At 44.8% G+C, this 20014-nt stretch overlaps 1 protein-coding gene across 11 annotated transcripts in view; it reads right to left on the bottom strand.

Annotated features, from left to right (window-relative positions):
* TPD52L1 (TPD52 like 1) overlaps positions 1-19074 on the bottom strand; it is a 68774-nt gene extending 49700 nt beyond the window's left edge. For 3 of the 11 annotated variants that reach the window (XM_065588522.1, XM_005280195.4, XM_005280196.4), the window contains exon 1: positions 18884-19037. In XM_065588522.1, coding sequence (XP_065444594.1) covers positions 18884-18905 — 22 coding nt within the window. In that variant the 5' untranslated portion in view covers positions 18906-19037. Of the gene's footprint in view, positions 1-6954; positions 7269-18883 lie in introns of those variants that run through there. The other 8 variants (XM_065588524.1, XM_065588520.1, XM_065588521.1 and 5 more) reach the window with 7 other exon arrangements.
* Positions 19075-20014: the final 940 nt, after the last annotated feature.

The raw sequence follows: 20014 nt of genomic DNA, 5'->3' as shown, positions 1-20014 counted from the left end.
GGTTGAAATGGGGTGATTTTATTAAGGGGACATTCAGAGGTGCCCGTTCCTGCTCTTCTGAACAGAAATGTTCCCTGCTGTTAACCACGCGGTGGGGGGAGGGGTGAAGTGATCATCCCAGAGAATCGTGTGTGTGTGTGTGGGGGGGGGATGGTTTACTTGGGTTTGTGCCGCATGTTAACCGGGAAACCGCAGCCCCTCCTTTTACATTGAAAACCCATTTTAAATGGCCAACCCAATTCCTCCTTGATATGGGAAATGCGCTGCTGTTTGAAACCTTTCCCGCATGTTAAGAAGGTTAAAAAAGCCAAAACACTGTGGCCTACCATGGCTGCCTGCAAGCCGAAATATGTTGCCTGGGGCACTGCGTGAGTGATCTCTCATACCAAACCGGCAGGCAGAGGAAAAATGCGACCTTGTAATGAAAGAGTGTACCCATTGTTCTCTAAAATGTGTCTTTTTTTAACCACCTCTCCCTTCTCCTCCACCAGCTGCAAATGTTTCTCCTTCGCAGAGGCCAGTGAACATTAGAAAGAGAAAACGTAGGACGCGGGACGATATGTTCACGGAGCTCCAGATGTCCTCCCAAGCTGATAGAGCACAGCAGAATGCGTGGAGGCAGTCAATGTCGGACATGAGAAAAGCACAATATGAACGAGAGGAGAGGTGGCGGGCTGAATGGCGGGATGAAAAGAGCAAGTAGCGGGCTGAAGACGATAGGTGGCGTCAGCTTGCAGACAGACGGCAAGAGTCAATGCTCTGTCTGCTGGAGCATCAAACTGATATGCTCGAGCGTATGGTTGAGCTGCAGGAAAGGCAGCAGGAGCAGAGACCGCCGCTACAGCCCCTGTTTAACCAACAGCCCTCCTCCCCAAGTTCCATAGCCTCGTCACCCAGACGCCCAAGAACACGGTGGGGGGGCCTCCGGCCACCCAGTCACTCCACCCCAGATGATCGCCCAAGCATCAGAAGGCTGGCCTTCAATAAGAGTTAAAGTTTTAAAATGCAGTGTGTCCTTTTCCATCCCTCCTCCCCCACCCATCCCAGGCTACCTTGGCAATTATCCCCCTACTTCTGTGAGGAACTAATAAAGAATGCATGAATGTGAAAAAACAATGACTTTATTGCCTCTGCAAGCGGTGCTCGAATTGGGGAGGGGAGGGTGGGGTGGGGTGGTTGGTTTACAGGGAAGTAGAGTGAACCGGGTCGGGGGGGGAGGTTGGAGGGTTCATCAAGGAGAAACAAACAGAAGTTTCACACAGTAGCCTGGCCAGTCACAAAACTCGTTTTCAAAGCTTCTCTGATGCGCACCGCGCCCTGCTGTGCTCCTCTAACCGCCCTGGTGTCTGGCTGCGCGTAATCAGCGGCCAGGCGAGTTGCCTCAACCTCCCACCCCGCCATAAAGGTCTCCCCCTTACTCTCACAGATATTGTGGAGCGCACAGCAAGCAGCAATAACAATGGGGATATTCTTTTCGCTGAGGTCTGAGCGAGTCAGTAAGCTCCGCCAGCGCGCTTTTAAACGTCCAAAGGCACATTCCACCACCATTCGGCACTTGCTCAGCCTGTAGTTGAACAGGTCCTGACTACTGTCCAGGCTGCCTGTGTACGGCTTCATGTGCCATGGCATTAAGGGGTAGGCTGGGTCCCCAAGGATCACGACAGGCATTTCAACATCCCCAACGGTTACTTTCTGGTCCGGGAAGAAAGTCCCTTCCTCCAGCTTTCGAAACAGACCAGAGTTCCTGAAGATGCGAGCATCATGTACCTTTCCCGGCTATCCCACGTTGATGTTGGTGAAACGTCCCTTGTGATCCACCAGGGCTTGCAGCAGCATTGAAAAGTACCCCTTGCGGTTTACGTAGTCGGTGGTTTGGTGCTCCAGTGCCAACATAGGGATATGGGTTCCGTCTATGGCCCCACCACAGTTTGGGAATCCCATTTCAGCAAAACCATCCACTATTGCCTGCACGTTGCCCAGAGTCACTACCCTTGATATCACCAGGTCTTTCATTGCCCTGGCAAATTGGATCACAGCAGCCCCCACCGTAGATTTGCCCACTCCAAATTGATTCCCGACTGACCGGTAGCTGTCTGGCGTTGCAAGCTTCCACAGGGCTATCGCCACTCGCTTCTCAATTGTGAGGGCTGCTCTCATCTTGGTATCCTGGCATTTCAGGGCAGGGGAAAGCAAGTCACAAAGTTCCATGAAAGTGGCCTTACGCATGCGAAAGTTTCGCAGCCACTGGGAATCGTCCCACACCTGCAGCACGATGCGGTCCCACCAGTCTGTGCTTGTTTCCCGGGCCCAGAATCAGCGTTCCACGGCATGAACCTGCCCCAGTGACACCATGATTTCCACATTGCTGGGGCCTGTGCCTTGTGAGAGGTCTATGTCCATGTCAATTTCCTCATCACTCTCTTCGCCACGCTGCAATCGCCTTCTCGGCTGGTCCGGGTTTCGCCTTGGCATGTCCTGGCTCTGCATATACTCCAGGACAATGCGCGTGGTGTTCATAGTGCTCATAATTGCCGCGGTGATCTGAGCGGGCTCCATGATCCCAGTGCTAGCTATGGCGCCTGGTCAGAAAAAAGGCGCGAAACTAGTATCTGACAGACTAGAGGAAGGAGGGAGGGCGGGCCGAGTGACGACATGGCGTACAGGTACAGGGAATTAAAATCAAGGAAGGTGGCTGTGCATCAGGGAGAAACACAAACAACTGTCACACAGAATGGTCCCCCCAAAGATTAAACTGAAAACCCTGGGCTTAGCATGCTGTTGATTTCACGGAGGAAGGGGAAGCAAATGAATACAGAACAAATCTATTTTTTACATCTTAAGCTGGCAGCCGACAGTGCAGCATGAGTGATAGCCTCTGCAGTACGATGACGATGGATACCAGTCGTAATATACCATCGTCTACCAAAAGGCAAGGGGCTGCTGCTGTGTAGCAATGCAGCCCCACGTCTGCCAGCACCCAGATCGCCCTCGGCCTCTTCTGGGTGCTTAGCAGACAATACTGGGCAATTGGCAGAAAATAGTATACTACGACTGATAGCCATCATCATTGAGACAGTAGCATGTCTGCCCAGGTGCCCATGATTGACAGGCACTGCAGTATGACGACGATGGATACCAGTCATAATATACCATCTTCTACCAAAGGGCAAGGGGCTGGTGCAATGCAGCCCTACGGCTGCCAGCCCCACGGCTATTACTCATGCTACACTGTCTACCGCCAAAAGGCAGTTAGCAGCTGCTGCTGTGTAGCAATGCAGTCCCACGTCTGCCGGCACCCAGAGGACATATGGTGACGGTGAGCTCAGCTGAGCTGAGCGGGCTCCATGCTTGCCGTGGTATGTTGTCTGCACAGGTAACCCAGGTAAAAAGGCGCGAATCTATTGTCTGCCGTTGCTGTGACGGAGGGGGAGGGGCCTGACTACATGTACCCAGAACCTCCCGCGACACTGTTTTGCATCATCCGGGCATTGGGATCTCAACCCAGAATTCCAAAAAAAGGCGCGAAACTAGTATCTGACGGACTAGGGGAAGGAGGGAGGGCGGGCCGAGAGACGACATGGCGTACAGGTACAGGGAATTAAAATCAAGAATGGTGGCTGTGCATCAGGGAGAAACACAAACAACTGTCACACAGAATGGTCCCCCCAAAGATTAAACTGAAAACCCTGGGTTTAGCAGGCCGTTGATTTGACGGAGGGAGGGGGAAGCAAATGAATACAGAGCAAATCTATTTTTTACATCTTAAGACGACGGTGCAGCGTGACGGATAGCCCTCGGCATCTTTCTGGGTGCTTGGCAGCAAATACTGGGCACTTGGCAGTTAGTGTATTACGATGGCCTTCAGGCCTATTGCACAATCTGCTGCTCAGGGAAGATTCTGCTAATGTGCGATGATCCAACTTGTAATAGGACGGTTACCAGTCGTAATACACCATCTACTGCCAAAAGGCAAGGGGCTGGTGCAATGCAGCCCCACGGCTGCCAGCACCCAGATCGCCGATGAAGGCTATCAGTCTACTGCACCGTCTACCACCAAAAGGCAGTTAGCTGCTGCTGCTGTGTAGCAATGCAGTCCCACGTCTGCCGGCACCCAGAGGACATATGGTGACTGTGAGCTCAGCTGAGCTGAGCGGGCTCCATGCTTGCCGTGGTATGTTGTCTGCACAGGTAACCCAGGTAAAAAGGCGCGAACCTATTGCCTGCCGTTGCTGTGACGGAGGGGGAGGGGCCTGACGACATGTACCCAGAACCTCCCGCGACACTGTTTTGCATCATCCGGGCATTGGGATCTCAACCCAGAATTCCAATGGGCGGCGGAGACTGCGGGAACTGTGGGATAGCTGTGGGATAGCTACCCATAGTGCAATGCTCCGGAAGTCGACGCTAGCCTCGGTACTGTGGACGCGGTCCGCCGACTAGAGCACTTAGAACATTTTATGTGGGGACACACACAATCGGCTGTATACAACCGATTTCTATAAAACCGGCTTCTATAAATTCGAACTAATTTCGTAGTGTAGACATACCCTAAGATACTGCATTCAGAGAAAAGAAGGTAAGAGAAGGATGAAGAGAGATCCAACTAACTTCCTATTTGAAATAGCATTTAATGTTGGATGAGATTTACACAGCTCATATTCTAGAGGGATGATGTCACAGAATTTAGTAGCATAAGAGGAAATGCCCCAATACCAAAGATAGTTGAATGGAAAAGAGTGAGCAGATTGGGAGCTATAAATCATATCAAACAAACATGGAGGAACACTGTATATCTATTTATTATACATAAAAAAAACTATGTTAAAAGATTAAGACTACAAAGTTAAACACTCAAAGGTATGAAATGCCAGAATTAAGGCTGCCTGTGATCCCCATCCAATTGGTCTCTCCCTGCCACCGTGGCCTCCAATCAAGCCTCCACCTTAACCCTCCCATATTCTCTATTCTCACAGCCTCTCAGTTCCAAGCTCACACCTAGCTCCTTGTTCCAGTCTCTTTGACCAGCCAGTCCCAGTTCTCCCCTGCACCCAAGTTCCTTATCAGATCTTCTCCTGCCCTGCAACCAGGATTATTTTATACAATGGTCTGTCTAGGCTATTGATATGTTTTAATTTTTATAAAAATGACACTTATTTACAAGATAAACCATTGGGAGTTCAACTCTCCTTCCCTTTCCCACATTCAACAGCATCCTACTCTACCCCTCTCTCACACCCAGCAATATCTTACTCTAGGAACACCTCCCTTGATTTTAGTGGAGCTATATGCCGAGTACGTAACTACTCAGTATGGGAGAATGTGGTAGAATCTAGCTCTAAGTAAATTAAAAAACCAGATGAAATTTTAGCACAAGTCAATGAGCTGCATTTCCCCTAGAGTTTAATGAAACAATGAGAGACTGAATTGAAATGATGCCTTTTAAATAATAGATTTTGTGAAGATATTTATGACTTAATAAATTCATTTCAGGCCATTTTCCAATATATCCCAGGCACAACGTTTACAAATGAAACATTTCAGAATGACTAAAATTAGTTTTTCAGATGAAATGAACAGATATACATTTTACCTCATTGCCAGATTACTGATGGTTTAATTTCTTTAATTTTGTGCACATTCGGTTAAAACTGGTTTTACTTGCAGCAAAATGGAACCAATTGACCATATTAGGATTCTGGCACCTGTACATTTATTTGACTGATTTCAATTTCTGAAAGTCAGTCCAACCCTACAGCTAGAGGATAACTACCCACTTCTAGCCCGAAGTCTGAAACTGGCCTGGAAAAAGCATAGAACCTGCTAAATCATGAAGTGAGCGTCCTGTGTTCTATGCAGTTGATAATACTGCTAGGGCAGGCATCACCAAATGGTGATGTCACATACAGTCTTCCAAGTTTTTTTTAACCTGTGAGTAAGTTTTGACTCTTGGGAAGACATGGTTTTGTTGGTGTTGGTTATTGCCAGGAAACTGGCTCTACTAGCAAAAGTTCAAAAGAACTTTTTCCAGTACAAACTGCATCGCCACTAGGAGGGAGTGCCAATACAGCTGTTCCAGTAAACTCCTTCTAGTGTAGACAAGGCTTTACTCATTTACTTTTACACTTTTCTTCTAGGTAACAGAATTGAATTCCAAGAGTAAGTCCCAGTTTTTAATGCAGAATTTCAACTTCTGCTGCCTCTAAAAAACTGACAATTGTATACAATTGTTTTTAAGCGTATCCTGCTATGATTGCTAGAATGATGTAACTGGGTGTTCGCTGCCTCTTTTCCCTGTAGATGGTCTTGGAAACCAGTCTACTCCTCTGAATGGAAATTGTCAGGTTAAATGTTATAACTGCAAGTATACATGCTGGAATTATCAGCCAAAATACATGTTTCGAGTCTCGTTTTTCATTCAAATTATTCAAACTCAGTTACATTTTAAAGATAAAACCAGAGACAACAGCATCAAAATATTGATTAGTTACATCTTCTGTTTCCCTGAACACTTTAGATTGTGGTGTAGTGTAGATCTTCCATTAATGCCTAAATGGCAAACATTCATATTCATTTTTCTATTAGGAAACGAAGCAGAAAAAAACCTGTACTTAATTATAGTTTCTGCAATCTGAACGCTTAAGAACACTGGAACACAGATTATAATACCACATTGGTGTCATTCATCTTCTTTTTTTTCCCCATCAACACACAATGCCAGGAAAGGGACATCTGACATGCTTATGTAACGCCGACAGACCCCGGTCGTTCAATCCTGCCCACCGACAACAAGGTACCTCTGGAGCTTACTGCATGAGCCTCTACCACATGACCTAAAAGCCAACTGGCTGTTAGCTAAGGCTGTAAAGCAGACTCATTAATTGCTCTCTAAGTGGTCTTGGTGCCACTAGATGGGACAGAACACCACACCCAGAAGGGTTATGGGGTTACACTTACAATAAAAATTAAAAAGTGGTCAGAAAATCCAGTTCAAATTGCAGAAATTACCACTGTTCTTTTTTCATTCCTTAAGTTACACCAGGAGGATCCAAGCAGGAAGCGAGTGTCATTTCTCTTTCTAGTCTCTGTTGACCACACAATTTCTTTGAGAGAGAGTCTTCCCTTCTGCCATATGGACCTCGGATGCTTGAGTCTGGTGAATATCCTAGAGCTTGTCCTCTCTCCTGTGGACAGTAGTGCCTTGTTTTTCTCACCTCCTCCAAGCTTGAAGCCAATGCTGTCTTGTGGCTTGGCTAGACCTACCTACAGAACTGAAAAGAGAAAGAAGGCAGAGGTGGAGGCAAGTGCAGGGGACGAAAAATCAAAAGCCAGGTTCTTCCTGGCTTGTGCACAGGTGCACATGGGAGAAAATATTCAAGAAGCCTTTTCTTCACTCCCTGTAAGAACCAAGCAGAATTGCAACCTCAACCTTCTGAGGAAGGCAGGGACTGGTCTGCCCCTACTCACTAGGGATGCCTCCTACCTTAAAGAGGGTGGGGGTTGGGGTGGGATCAGTGCTTTAAATTTCCTCCCTGCACTCGCTAGTTGCATAGGGTCTAGTATTGGGAGCAGGACTGGCTCTAGGCACCAGCAAACCAAGTACGTGCTTGGGGCGGCACAATTCCAGGGGTGGCACTCCGGCCACTTTTTATTTATTTGGGGGGGGGGCGCGGCGCTTCGGCAGTTGCGCTCAGAGGCAGGGTTTTTTGTTTTTGGCTTGGGGCGGCAAAAAACCTAGAGCTGGCCCTGATTGGGAGTGTAGCCTCTGTGTGCTCAATGCTCCAGGAGGCATTCTATCTTCTTAAGGCAGAACATGCCTTAGTGCTGCCTACAGCCCCTTATCTAGGCTGTTCCTAAGCAGCACAATCTAGCCCTAATTTGGAAATATCATTGCTTAGCAGTTCTCAAATTATGGTTTGTGGAACACTTGTTTGTAGTCCCTGGCCAACTTGCTGGTCACAGTATGCAAGCACTGGTCTTCGTTTTCAGCTACAGAGTCACATTAAAAGAAGATTCAAATACCTTCCTAATATTGTTTTCTTATGGAAGGAATTGCTGCAGATGCCAGAGGGCTGTTATTCCATCCCTAATGGAAGATAGCTTGTGCAATAACAAACAGAACATACTCCATGACATGACCTCTACGCTAAGATGCGATATGCACTCTGAAAGAGTTTGCCCATCTTGCCACAGATAAATCAAGTGGCAGTTCAGTGGGTAAAAGCAGCACAATTCCAGCTGTAGTAAAGAGCACGTATTACCTATGAAAAACAATTACCAGACTTCAACCCAAGAGCTAACTCTCCAACCAAAATCATTTTCTGAAATATCCAGTGTACATATTAGTCAGGCTTGGACTTTAACCTCTTATGCAATCACATCTAGCTCTAAGCACAGTATAATATTCTTGGCTGCCCAAAGGAACAAAGATGGCTTTGCTTTTTAAATTGTAGGTATGATCATACAAAGCAATTGTTGTGAAACACTAACTGTTCAAAGCCAGCAGAGGTTTCTTTCCGCTATATTAATAGTGAAAGTAATAACAGTATTGTACCATTCATTGAGCTATTTATTAATCAATCATTCTTCACAACTTCCTAAAGGGTCAGGGGAAAAGAAAAAACATGTCACAAATGGAAGGGGCATTTTCCTTTCTATAGCCAGTAACAGCAAAGACAAAGTGAATGATGGGAGATGAGAAAATAGGTGCCATTGTGCTACAAGATAGATTTGTTCTCTGCAAATATGCTTGTTTCTTTAAGTGACAGATCAGCAGGATTTGTATAAAACAAATTAAGAACAAAAGAATCAAATTAGACTAGAGCTGTATGAATGTAGGGGGAGCTAGAAGCTAAAATAGGGAAAACACTGACAATCAGGGGAGGTGTTCTAATCTCAAAATGTACAGATGGCTGAGGGTGTGGCACAAAGTGACTCAAATTGAGGTAGCTCTATTGACCTCCATGGGACGTAAGCACAACTCATGTGCTTAAGTAAAGTTTCTATTAATAGAATCTGACAGCACTTTTTCTAAGAGATAAAACCTTTCACCCAGTTAAACTACTACTTAGCTCTCCAATTCTTTACTAGTAAAATGCCCAGGATATTGTCAGCTATGCTGAGAGAATGAAGTGAACGAATGGAAATATGAGTGATGTAAGAGTCCATAGTAGTCATTAAACATTCAGAATATGTAGGACACTGGAGGAACATAACCCATCTGTACCTCTATACAGGAGTGGGGCCCAAGCTATATTCATGGGATCATCTCTCGTGGAGCCCATGTTTTTCATATTTTTGGAGCACATCTGTGTTTGCCATTGGCAATGTATGTTGTTACAGAACTGTCAGTAAGAGACTAGGCTTTCCAGAGTGACCAAAAGACTAGCTCACCCAACCTCAACTTGGAATGGACCACATTATCAGGATACGAGACTTGTGATCCCCTGATTCACGTGGAAGTTCTCTGGGGAAGTGCCATTGGGTGGAGCGAACTGGAATCACAACCTTAAAAATCCAGGTACATGTACAAGGCGGCATGATCTTTCTGGGCCACCACAACACCAAGAATGAGGAGACCAAGACAACTACAGGCTATGCCAGCCAAGTGACTGAGGAAGCCCACTCCAGCCAAGTGACTGAGGAAGCCCACTGGCCAGAATAAGGTACCAAAGCCAGAGACAATATCACATGATCCCCAAACTCAGGTTCTAATTCTGATGCTCTGAAGATCAGCAAGCTAAAGAGCCAACCTTTTCTCCAAGTAACTGTTTGTTCCTCTTGTAATCTTCTTGCCACATGTATTATTGATTTTTTCAGCACTTTTGGGGTATGTATGTTACAGAAATAGAACTTACTTTAGAATTAGAATATGTATATGCTATTTTAAAACCACTTCGTGTCATCTTGGGCTATACGTGTTTGCAGAAACCACTCTGTCCTTAGAAGTTATTAATCACTCTCTCTTCCTGACTAATCTAGTCACTGTAGAGTCAACTGTAGAAATCATTCAGCAAATGGCAACCTTGAAGGAGTCTGGGTGCAATTTCATAAGGTTTCCTGGGATAGTAATGTATAAGAATTGATCATGTGTTATGTTAACTTCTTGATTTAAGTCTTAGAATCATAGAATATCAGGGTTGGAAGGGACCTCAAGAGGTCATCTAGTCCAACCCCCTGCTCAAAGCAGGACCAATTCCCAACTAAATCAACCCAGCCAGGGCTTTGTCAAGCTGGGCCTTAAAAGCCTCCAAGGAAGGAGATTCCACCACCTCCCTAGGTAACGCATTCCAGTGCTTCACCACCCTCCTAGTGAAATAGTGTTTCCTAATATCCAACCTAGACCTTCCCCACTGCAACTTGAGACCATTGCTCCTTGTTCTGTCATCTACCACCACTGAGAACAGCCGAGCTCCATCCTCTTTGGAACCCCCCTTCAGGTAGTTGAAAGCAGCTATCAAATCCCCCCCTCATTCTTCTCTTCTGGAGTCTAAACAATCCCAGTTCCCTCAGCCTCTCCTCATAAGTCATATGCTACAGACCCTTAATCATTTTTGTTGCCCTCCGCTGGACTCTTTCCAATTTTTCCACATCCTTCCTGTAGTGTGGGGCCCAAAACTGGACACAGTACTCCAGATGAGGCCTCCCCAATGTCGAATAAAGGGGAACAATCATGTTCCTCGATCTGCTGGCAATGCCCCTACTTATACAGCCCAAAATGCCGTTAGCCTTCTTGGCAACAAGAGCACACTGTTGACTCATATCCAGCTTCTCATCCACTGTGACCCCCTAGGTCCTTTTCTGCAGAACTGCTACCTAGCCATTCGGTCCCTAGTCTGTGGCAGTGCATGGGATTCTTCCGTCCTAAGTGCAGGACTCTGCACTTGTCCTTATTGAACCTCATCAGGTTTTTTTGCCCAATCTCTAATTTGTCTAGGTCCCTCTGTATCTGATTCCTACCCTCCAGCGTATCTACCACGCCTCCCAGTTTAGTGTCATCTGCAAACTTGCTGAGAGTGCAGTCCACACCATCCTCTAGATCATTAATAAAAATATTAAACAAAACCGGCCCCAGGACCAACCCTTGGGGCACTCCACTTGAAACCGGCTGCCAACTAGACATGGAGCCATTGATCACTACCCCTTGAGCCCGACGATCTAGCCAGCTTTCTATCCACCTTACAGTCCATTCATCCAGCCCATACTACTTAAATGTGGCGGCAAGAATACTGTGGGAGACCGTATCAAAAGCTTTGCTAAAGTCAAGAAATAACACATCCACTGCTTTCCCTCATCCACAGAGCCAGTTATCTCATCATAGAAGGCAATTAGGTTAGTCAGGCACGACTTCCCCTTGGTGAATCCATGCTGACTGTTCCTGATCACTTTCCTCTCCTCAAAGTGTTTCATAATTGATTCCTTGAGGACCTGCTCCATGATTTTTCCAGGGACTGAGGTGAGGCTGACTGGCCTGTAGTTCCCCAGATCATCCTCCTTCCCTTTTTTAAAGATGGGCACTACATTAGCCTTTTTCCAGTCATCCGGGACCTCCCCCGATCGCCATGAGTTTTCAAAGATAATGGCCAATGGCTCTGCAATCTCATCCGCCAACTCCTTTAGCACCCTCGGATGCAGCACATCCGGCCCCATGGACTTGTGCACATCCAGTGAAACGTTATGCACTAAGTCACTGCAGGCTGTCTTATAACATCCATATTTTTATGGCAGGCATTACTAACTGGCACTGTTAGTTTTACAAATTCTTTTTCTTACTGTGAAAGAATGGTCCAGACTTTTAAGACATGATGCATTGTTGTTAATTTTGTGATGCAAGCAGCAGGAGACTGCTTTCTGGCTTCATCTCTGTAACTAGAGTCAATTTTGGGGGTATGGTTGCTTCCCAAGAACCAGGTACTGGTGTTTTTGCTGAGATTTCTGAAAGAGTGGTTCACTTGCATGCCAAATCTGTTCAAGGACTGGTATATATGTAGGCTTGGGAGGATTAGCTTGTTATTGGTAAATGTGTATAAACATCAATTTCACATAGCCAAACCAACAACATCAAAAAATGTTTCCATCAACAACAGAAAATTACAAACAGGTAAAGTTAGAAAAATGCTGCTTGCGAACATTAAATTCAAGTTTGATTTAAGGATATTTGCTTTGTATGTTTTGACAAGGTGTCTTAAAGGTTTATAACCGTTAACTTTTTGAGTCTCTGTCTACGGTCATTAAATAATTCCTGTCTGACCCCTCAACTTCCCTGCAACTGTGGAAATTTAAATTGATAAACAGGAAAAAAATGCTTAAGACCTATAATTTTTGTGCAACTGTGAAAATTTACATGTATAGATTTACATACGCGTGTAAACACAATAAATTACACTGAGAAAATGCCTGGCCAGACTCTGGCACTGATTTCTCCTATAACAGGAAACCATGTTTTAAGGCCCTGAGCACTGCTACCATTCAACAGTGGGTTGAAACTATGTCCTGCCTTGTGCAGAAAACACCTGGCTTCAGGATAGACACAACCAAACTCTCATAGCATGGACAATATCTTAGGGTTACCATACGTCCGGTTTTTCGGCAATCAAACCCCCGTCCGGGGAGAATTGCCAAAAAGCCGAACACGTCTGGGAAAAATACCGGCCGGGCACTTCCTCTCCCGCGGCTGCTCTGCTCCTCCCCGGACTCAGACTTCGGTTCTGTTTAAGAGCCAAGCTGCCCGAGCCAGTGCTACCGGCTTCGGGCAGCCCCCGTGTCTCCGGACCCTGCGCCGCCGGAGCAGAGCAGCTGGAGCCGGGGAGGAGAAGTGCCCGGCCGGCGGCTGGGGTCCGGAGGCACGGGGGCTGCCCGAAGCCCGAGTGCTACCGGCTTCATGGTTTGCCGGGCAGCCTCCAGACCCTGCTCCCCCGGCTGGGCGCTTCCCCTCCCGGGCTCCAGCTGCGCTGGGGAAGCACCGGCCGGGGGCGCAGGGTCTGGAGGCTGCCCGGCAAACCATAAAGCCCGTAGCACTCGGGTAGCCCTTTTCGCGTGGCCGGGAGGGAGGAGGGGGAGTTAGGGCGGGGACTTTGGGGAAGGGGCAGGGAAAGGGCGGAGTTGGGGCGGGGCTAGGGCCCGTGGAGTGTCCTTTTTTTATTTTTTAAATATGGTAACCCTACAATATCTTTATAGACAGTTTTGTGGAACTCTTCCATTCACATGGACTACCTCCTTTCCATTCATGGCCACATAACTTCTCTGTTATAGCCACAGCACAGCACAATCCCTATAGCCCAGTCTGGAAATCTCTATCCTAGAAGATGATGGTGGTGAGTGTTAATATACCAGAACAGGCAATATTCACATGAGTGCCAATCAGTACATTGGAGAAACTAAGGCAAAATTTGCCCCCCCCCCAAAAAATGGGGGGGAGAAATCAATAAGGAAAAGTGTTTTCAAGGTGCCAAGAGAGTATTAAACATTGCTTAAAACTATTAATACAAAAAGTAGTGTACTCTCTATTTACAGGAAGTAGTATAGGGAAATATTAATGTCTCCATTACTGAGAGACATTACTGATTGATGTTGTTCTGGTAAGCATGCAGATAATATGTGCAAGCATGAAACCAGGATTCTCTTGATACAGCTTGTGCGGCAATAACTGCAAGCACAGAACCACCCAGAGATTATTCAATCCAAATCTTAATTCCTTTTTCTTGAGCACATGATGTTATATTACAAGAGAACAGCACAAGCATGTAGGAACAAAACCAGAAAAGCTTAGACACCAAAAGAGTTACAGCTAGATAGATCATATTACAAATAAAAAAAAAAGAATACATGACACACAGCATTCCCTTTTACTGGAACAACCACATTTAAAACAAACAAACAAACAAACCACACACAGAAGTATATGAAAGTAACCTTCAAAAATAGCTTTCTAGGAGCACTATGTGTATATACAAAGGTGACAAGGAGTGTGCAGGCAAATCTGATCCTAAGAGGATATCATGATGCAGATCGCAATTAAAACCATGCTTTTGCATGCACACCCATTCCCTGCCCATGTGCTGAACTTGCTGGTAAGGGAGTTTGCAAACAGTGGGGCTCAATACTGACTTTTGTTCAATGTAGAAGCTTGGGGGAGGGGTCGCGGTTAATGTTCTACTAACGTACATGATATAATATCTTCTAATTTTTAGAGGGAAGGCAAGGAGAATATGAGAAAGATTTTGGATCTGAGACAGAGACTGTGTCACACCTTGGTCACATCTTCTGTGACACGTAACTGTGTCCTGGACATAAAAATGTATTGCAATAATAATACTTTGTCACTAAGTTCTGCTTTTCACCCATAGAACTCAAATGGCTTTATGAAGAGGATTAAGTATCATTATTCGTATTTTACAGATAGGAAAATTAAGGCACATATAGACAAAGTGACTTGCCCAGAGTCATATCTAAGGTCAGTAATTGATCTGCTAATAGAACCCAGGCCTTTTGACTCCCATTACAGTGTCAGATACATTCAACAAGTTCTTTGAACTAAGAGCCCACTTTTAGAGAGGCGCAGTGTACAACAAAAGAAATAGTTACTTTTTTAAATTAAATCGGTTACGTGCATACTTTTTTTACTATGAGATTTAAATAAAGTCAAATAAAACTAGCTTACCCAGATCAAGCCCCTTTACTATATTACTGCACAGAGTATGTCTGTTAAATAAGAGATCTAGTTTTCCATTCAGGCACTTTTTGAAACAGAAAATTGAATATGCTCTTTCTAAACCAAGATTCCTGGAATACTCTACCTTCAAATATGCTGCTAAGCAACAAGCATCCAAATTCCTAAATACTGCCATCTACAACATAACCACATATTTCTACAGCTTTGCATTCTAGTACCAAACCTGCTCTGTTGTAATCTACCTTTAAGCAGTAGGAGGCCTGAAACAAAATTCCTCAAAAACACTGAGTGCTAACATTTCTATACTTTATTGATTTGTGAGGCACATTAGTTGGGTATCAAGCAAGCTTTCTATTAAACTACACTGACTAAGCACATATATTTGCACTGCCTCCCCAGAAAGAGCTCTTATGATCAGTATTTCCAGTGGAAAGTAATAATAAAATACCAGAGAACAATTACAGTCCACATTTATGAGCGCATTCTGTTTCTCTCCATCATCATCTTTGTTTATAAAATTGGCAAAGTTGCAAAGTCTTGTATAACTGGCAATCCATTTAAGATGGGGGGAGTCTGTTTATATCTGGTATCCAACCACATTATATTCTTATTGCCCAGGATTAGCATTATCCTGCTCAAATTTCTTCAGCCTCAGAAAATTGAACTTACTTCTGTGACAAGTGCTTTAGCCACACTGAAAAGCCTGCACAGGTTCAAAAGCTTGCAAGAAAAGTACCGCATTTGGTTTATTGACATTTATTTGCTTAAAATCCAAGGCTAATCACTGGTATCTTGCTCTAGTTCTATTTTTTCTTCTGAGTTGTACAAAAAGGATAAAAGATAAAAGAACAGCTCTCTCAGGCTTTAGGCCATCTTGATAAATATTTTAAAATTCAATTCTTATAAATCACAGCCCCACCAATTTCACCTCACCCCATATTCATGTGATGTTATTAACACAGCAGCCAAGACATCCAGTTTTAGGGGAAAATATGCTAACTACCACTTCCCTTTTCAATTCTCCCACCACCCAGAGGACCTTTTGCAGTACCCTTTCTCCTGCTTTCTTTCTAGCTAGGCAATGAGGAGCTGAAGAGAGCTCACAGGGAATCATGCATGCCCAAGGTTAACAGAGCTGACCTCTGAGCCCCATGAAGAGAAATCTCAGCATTCATTAAAACCCAGACCAAAAAACCCTGTATACCCAGCCTTCTTCCTTATGAAAGCAGCCTCAGGAGTGTAAACCACTCACTAAGGTTAAAAGGAACAAGTAGCTGGGGGCTGCCCTTCTGCATTAGGAGGCTGGGTGGGGAAGCTAGATACCCTCACTATCCTCTCTCTCTCACACACTACGCACACTTTATATAAACATGTCTGTAAAGGTTGGGATGTCTCTCAAAGATGGATTTCACCAGCCCTCTCACACTCCTCAGGCAGGCCCTGTTCATAATAGGGTGGTCATTGTCCACAGGGTTGATTACATTTGGGGCAGAAAAAAAAAAACTGTTTTGCAAACGGCTTAAAAATGCTAAGGCCAACTCTGCTTGTTAACGTTTCCAGCCCCCTTTAGGAAATGGGAGCAGCAGCTGGCTTAGTCCCCTCAGGCAGTTGCCATGCCCAGGGTGTACCTACTAGTGCTGAAGCCACAACAGCTGCTGCAAGAGGCACTGCCTTCAAAAGCCCACCCTCACTGCTAGGAGTACAGGGCTAGCTCCTGTACTACTAATGGGCATAGTAAAAGGCCAGTTTGACAAGGACAATCTCTTCTGTGGCAGCAATGGCAGCAGGGGGATGCTACAAAGAGCTGCTGGCTGAAATATACTTTAGCAATACATATTATTGCGCTGACTTTTTAAACTGTCCCATGAACACAATCTTTTTAATTAGAGAAAATATTTCACTGTGTAATTGACAAATTGGACAGTTTATACAAATCCTACAAAGCAGGAAAAGAATAAGTAATGCTGTCATATCAAGCTCTTTGAAGAACAGGATCACCTAACATGGTATTTGAAAAGATATATTTAGGAAACAGGGATCCAAAATAAAACTACATTATACTGCAACCTCAATGTAGAGCATTAGAAAAGTCCAGGAGCTGAGCTATATAAATCCATTAATTTTGTCAATCAGCTTCTGTAACAGCAGCCTACAGAACATGCGAATTCCTGCTCCTCAGCAAGCACCAAACATGTAACTATGACGACATTTTACCCTTTTCTTTAAAAACTAAACAGAGGCCAAATTCCCCATTGTGTTACTCCAAGAAAATACATACAGTCCTGTTCACAACCAACATTTTGCCTTCCTTTGGGGCACCTGTTTAATACAATTCTGGTAAGTATCAATGCGGCCTATATTTACTTCAGTAAATTTCATCCTTCCGTTTCTCTGTCCACCCCCATTAAATCGTGTTTTCTAAACATGCCACTCTCAATGAAATGATAATACTCGCCCTTGTGTTTTAAGAGCCGTGCCTCACCACATGCCGAGATTCCACAACTCCCAAAAAAGCCAATGGGAGTTAGAAGGTGAGTGAAATTTATCCCTGTGCAGACGGCCTTATGCTGGCCCCAGGCACCTTTTAAATCCTGCATAAGCCTTCAAAATAAACTGGCTTTTTGCACAGTGGTGAATTTCATCCAGAGTAAATTAAACTTTATATAATTGGACCCTGAGATAATTAAGAAATAAAATTAAACACTACCAGTAAGTTTATTTATTAACAAATATTTACTAAAACTGTATAAATAAAAACCTAACAAAAATATCTTGGGCCACATTAGGCGATCAGTTTTTAAATAGAACTCCCCACTGACCGCAATCAAGATCTGTTTAAAAAACAGTGGCATGATCTGGCCTATTGTGACACACTGCTAGTGTCACAAGACCAGGATTATAATTTCTCTATGTGGAGAAAGCTCAGAAAGAAGTGAACTGTGAATGAGAAGGCTCTAGTTCAAACAGAGGATTGTTTTATATAGTTTTAAACAAACATAGTGCTTTGCTTTTTAAAAGGTCTCTGCTAATATGTTGCTGTACTACATTTACTGCATCTATGGGGATGCATAGAAATAGTGAAAGGAAAAGCAGAAATTAGAGTTGCAAGAGTGTAAAATGTTGATCCCAGAAGAAATAGAACTGGAACCAGGACAAGAAGATGGGGAGAGAGATTTTTTCAAGGACCTCTCAGGACACCCTCTACATTCTGGATCCTGTTACACAGCAATCCCTACAAAGCTTTGGAGAGAGATGCAATACCCCCGGCACCCCGGGGATGCTTTTAAACAAGGCAGACATGCATGTCATTAGTGACAAAAGCCCACAATTTACTTTGAGAACTGTTTAATCTCTAAATGGTAAATAAAATCTGTAATTATTCAACAAAATAGGCTTCATTCACCATCCCCCAAACACAGAAAATATGGATGTGTTTAGTATTGTGGCCAACAGGCTTTTATTTACCTTTAAAGTTCCAGTGAACAGGTTAATAAAAGACAGACTAAAGTACAAATGATTTATTTGTGAAAGGAATAAAGGAAGCCACACAATGGCCTGGAAGCTGCAGAGCGAGGTAAGGAGCATGTTTTATTATATTTAGTACAGTATAGGATAATGCAGACCCCAGCAAATTATAGCGAGAAGGAAAGAAAAACAAAAAGAAAACATTTCTTGTATAGTAAGGTCTTTAACACTGAGAAGAGAGGGAACAGAGTCAGTGCTTTAGGAAAGTCTCATTTCCCTGGTTTCCCTCCTCCCCCCCCCATAAATCAAACCAAATCTCTCCAATTCTGTTTTAAACCAACCCAAATCTATTTCTACATTCAACCTGTAGTGTTGTGTTAAGGGGGCACAACGAGGGCCCTCTCCCCCAAGAAAAGGGAGAAACACAAACACACCAGAAATAACCTCCCCTTGCCCTCAGGTGCTCAAAGTTGATTTACTTGCAGGGAGGGTGTTTGTTGGTTTGTTTGCAGGGGTGGGGACAGGGAGGCTGTATAATCTCTGTAGTCTAAGGAACATCCCTTATTCAAAAAGAGCCCCCAAGGCTGCGCTGCATGTCCCTGGGTCCAGGGGAATGAAATTTCCCCCCTCTGGAGCCTGGACCTGCTGCACCAGGGCAGAAAAGCGAAGAGAGCAAAATACAAAGTGACTCCCCAGAACAACCCCCAAAGCTCGCCTCCTGCGGACTCTGCTGCCCTCCCAGGGACTAACCTTGTGCCTGCTGCGCCTCCATTGTCCAGGAGACGGTAAGGCCGGGTCGAAGTTGAGAAGGAGCCGCTGCCTGGCACCCACCTGCACCGCACAGTATCCAGTAGGAAAGGCTGAGCGCTACTGCGGTAGCCGCCGCAAGTGGCCTCTAGTTACCTCTTTCCCCGCTGCCCCCGCCTCCTCCCCTGGAGTCCGGCAGCCACACGCCCCCTGGCGGCCAGACCCGAGTAGAGACGGCAGCGAGCCGGCGTGCTACACTAATGCTGTTCACCTGGAACAGGCAGACCGGCCTCGCCGCCGTCCCCGCCCCACAGGTGCTTGCACCATGGGGGGTATCACTCCGGCCTTGAGTGACAGCTGGGAAGCCCTGGAATCTCCAGGCTTGGGTTAAAAAAACCAACAAGATGAAAATAGTGTTACTGGACAGAAGTCTTCCATCTGGAAACCACCCCAATGTCCTCTTATAGAGCAAATCTGCCTCCAAGGGACCTGTGCAGGGAGTAGAGCTGGCATTTTACCTGCTTTCTCAATCTATTTTAAGCTACATAAAGGACACATCTTTGTTTAATGACATACTGAACATGAATTCTAAGATTTTTTAATGAATGTGTTAAAGAGATATTATCAATTTATAAATCACTCCTGTAGGATTTTTATTTATTTATTATTGTTACAAGTAACACCTAAAATGGCTGTAACTGAAAGAGATTAGAGAAATACATTGCTGTTCCTCCCTCCCCCACGATTATACTCTGCACATAGTCAGTTTCTCCCAGTCTTTCACTCGGCAACAGGGAATAGATTTTCCTCTTTTAAAAAAATCTGATTAACTGGCAGGGCAGGGGATTCAGAGGCAGATGTACCTGGAACTATTTTAAAAAATTAGTCAGGGGTTAAATTTTCAAAAGTGCGTAAGGTACTTAAGAACATAAGTCCCATTTTTAAATGTCCCTGGGGACCTAACTCCCACAATGAAAATGGGCTTTTGATAATCGCACTAGACACATGTCTCTCTTTAGGCACCTTTAAAATGTGGCAGTATGGGTCTATGTCACTTTTGAAAATGGGACATACTTCTAAATCACTGAAGCACTTTCAGTAGGACTTAGGAGCATAAGGCCCAGATCCTCAAAG

This window comes from Chrysemys picta, chromosome 3, assembly GCF_011386835.1.
Source record: "Chrysemys picta bellii isolate R12L10 chromosome 3, ASM1138683v2, whole genome shotgun sequence".
In the NCBI taxonomy this organism is placed as follows: Eukaryota; Metazoa; Chordata; order Testudines; family Emydidae; genus Chrysemys; species Chrysemys picta.
Note: the sequence above shows the minus strand (reverse complement) of the source record. Positions and strands in the feature narration are given on the sequence as shown.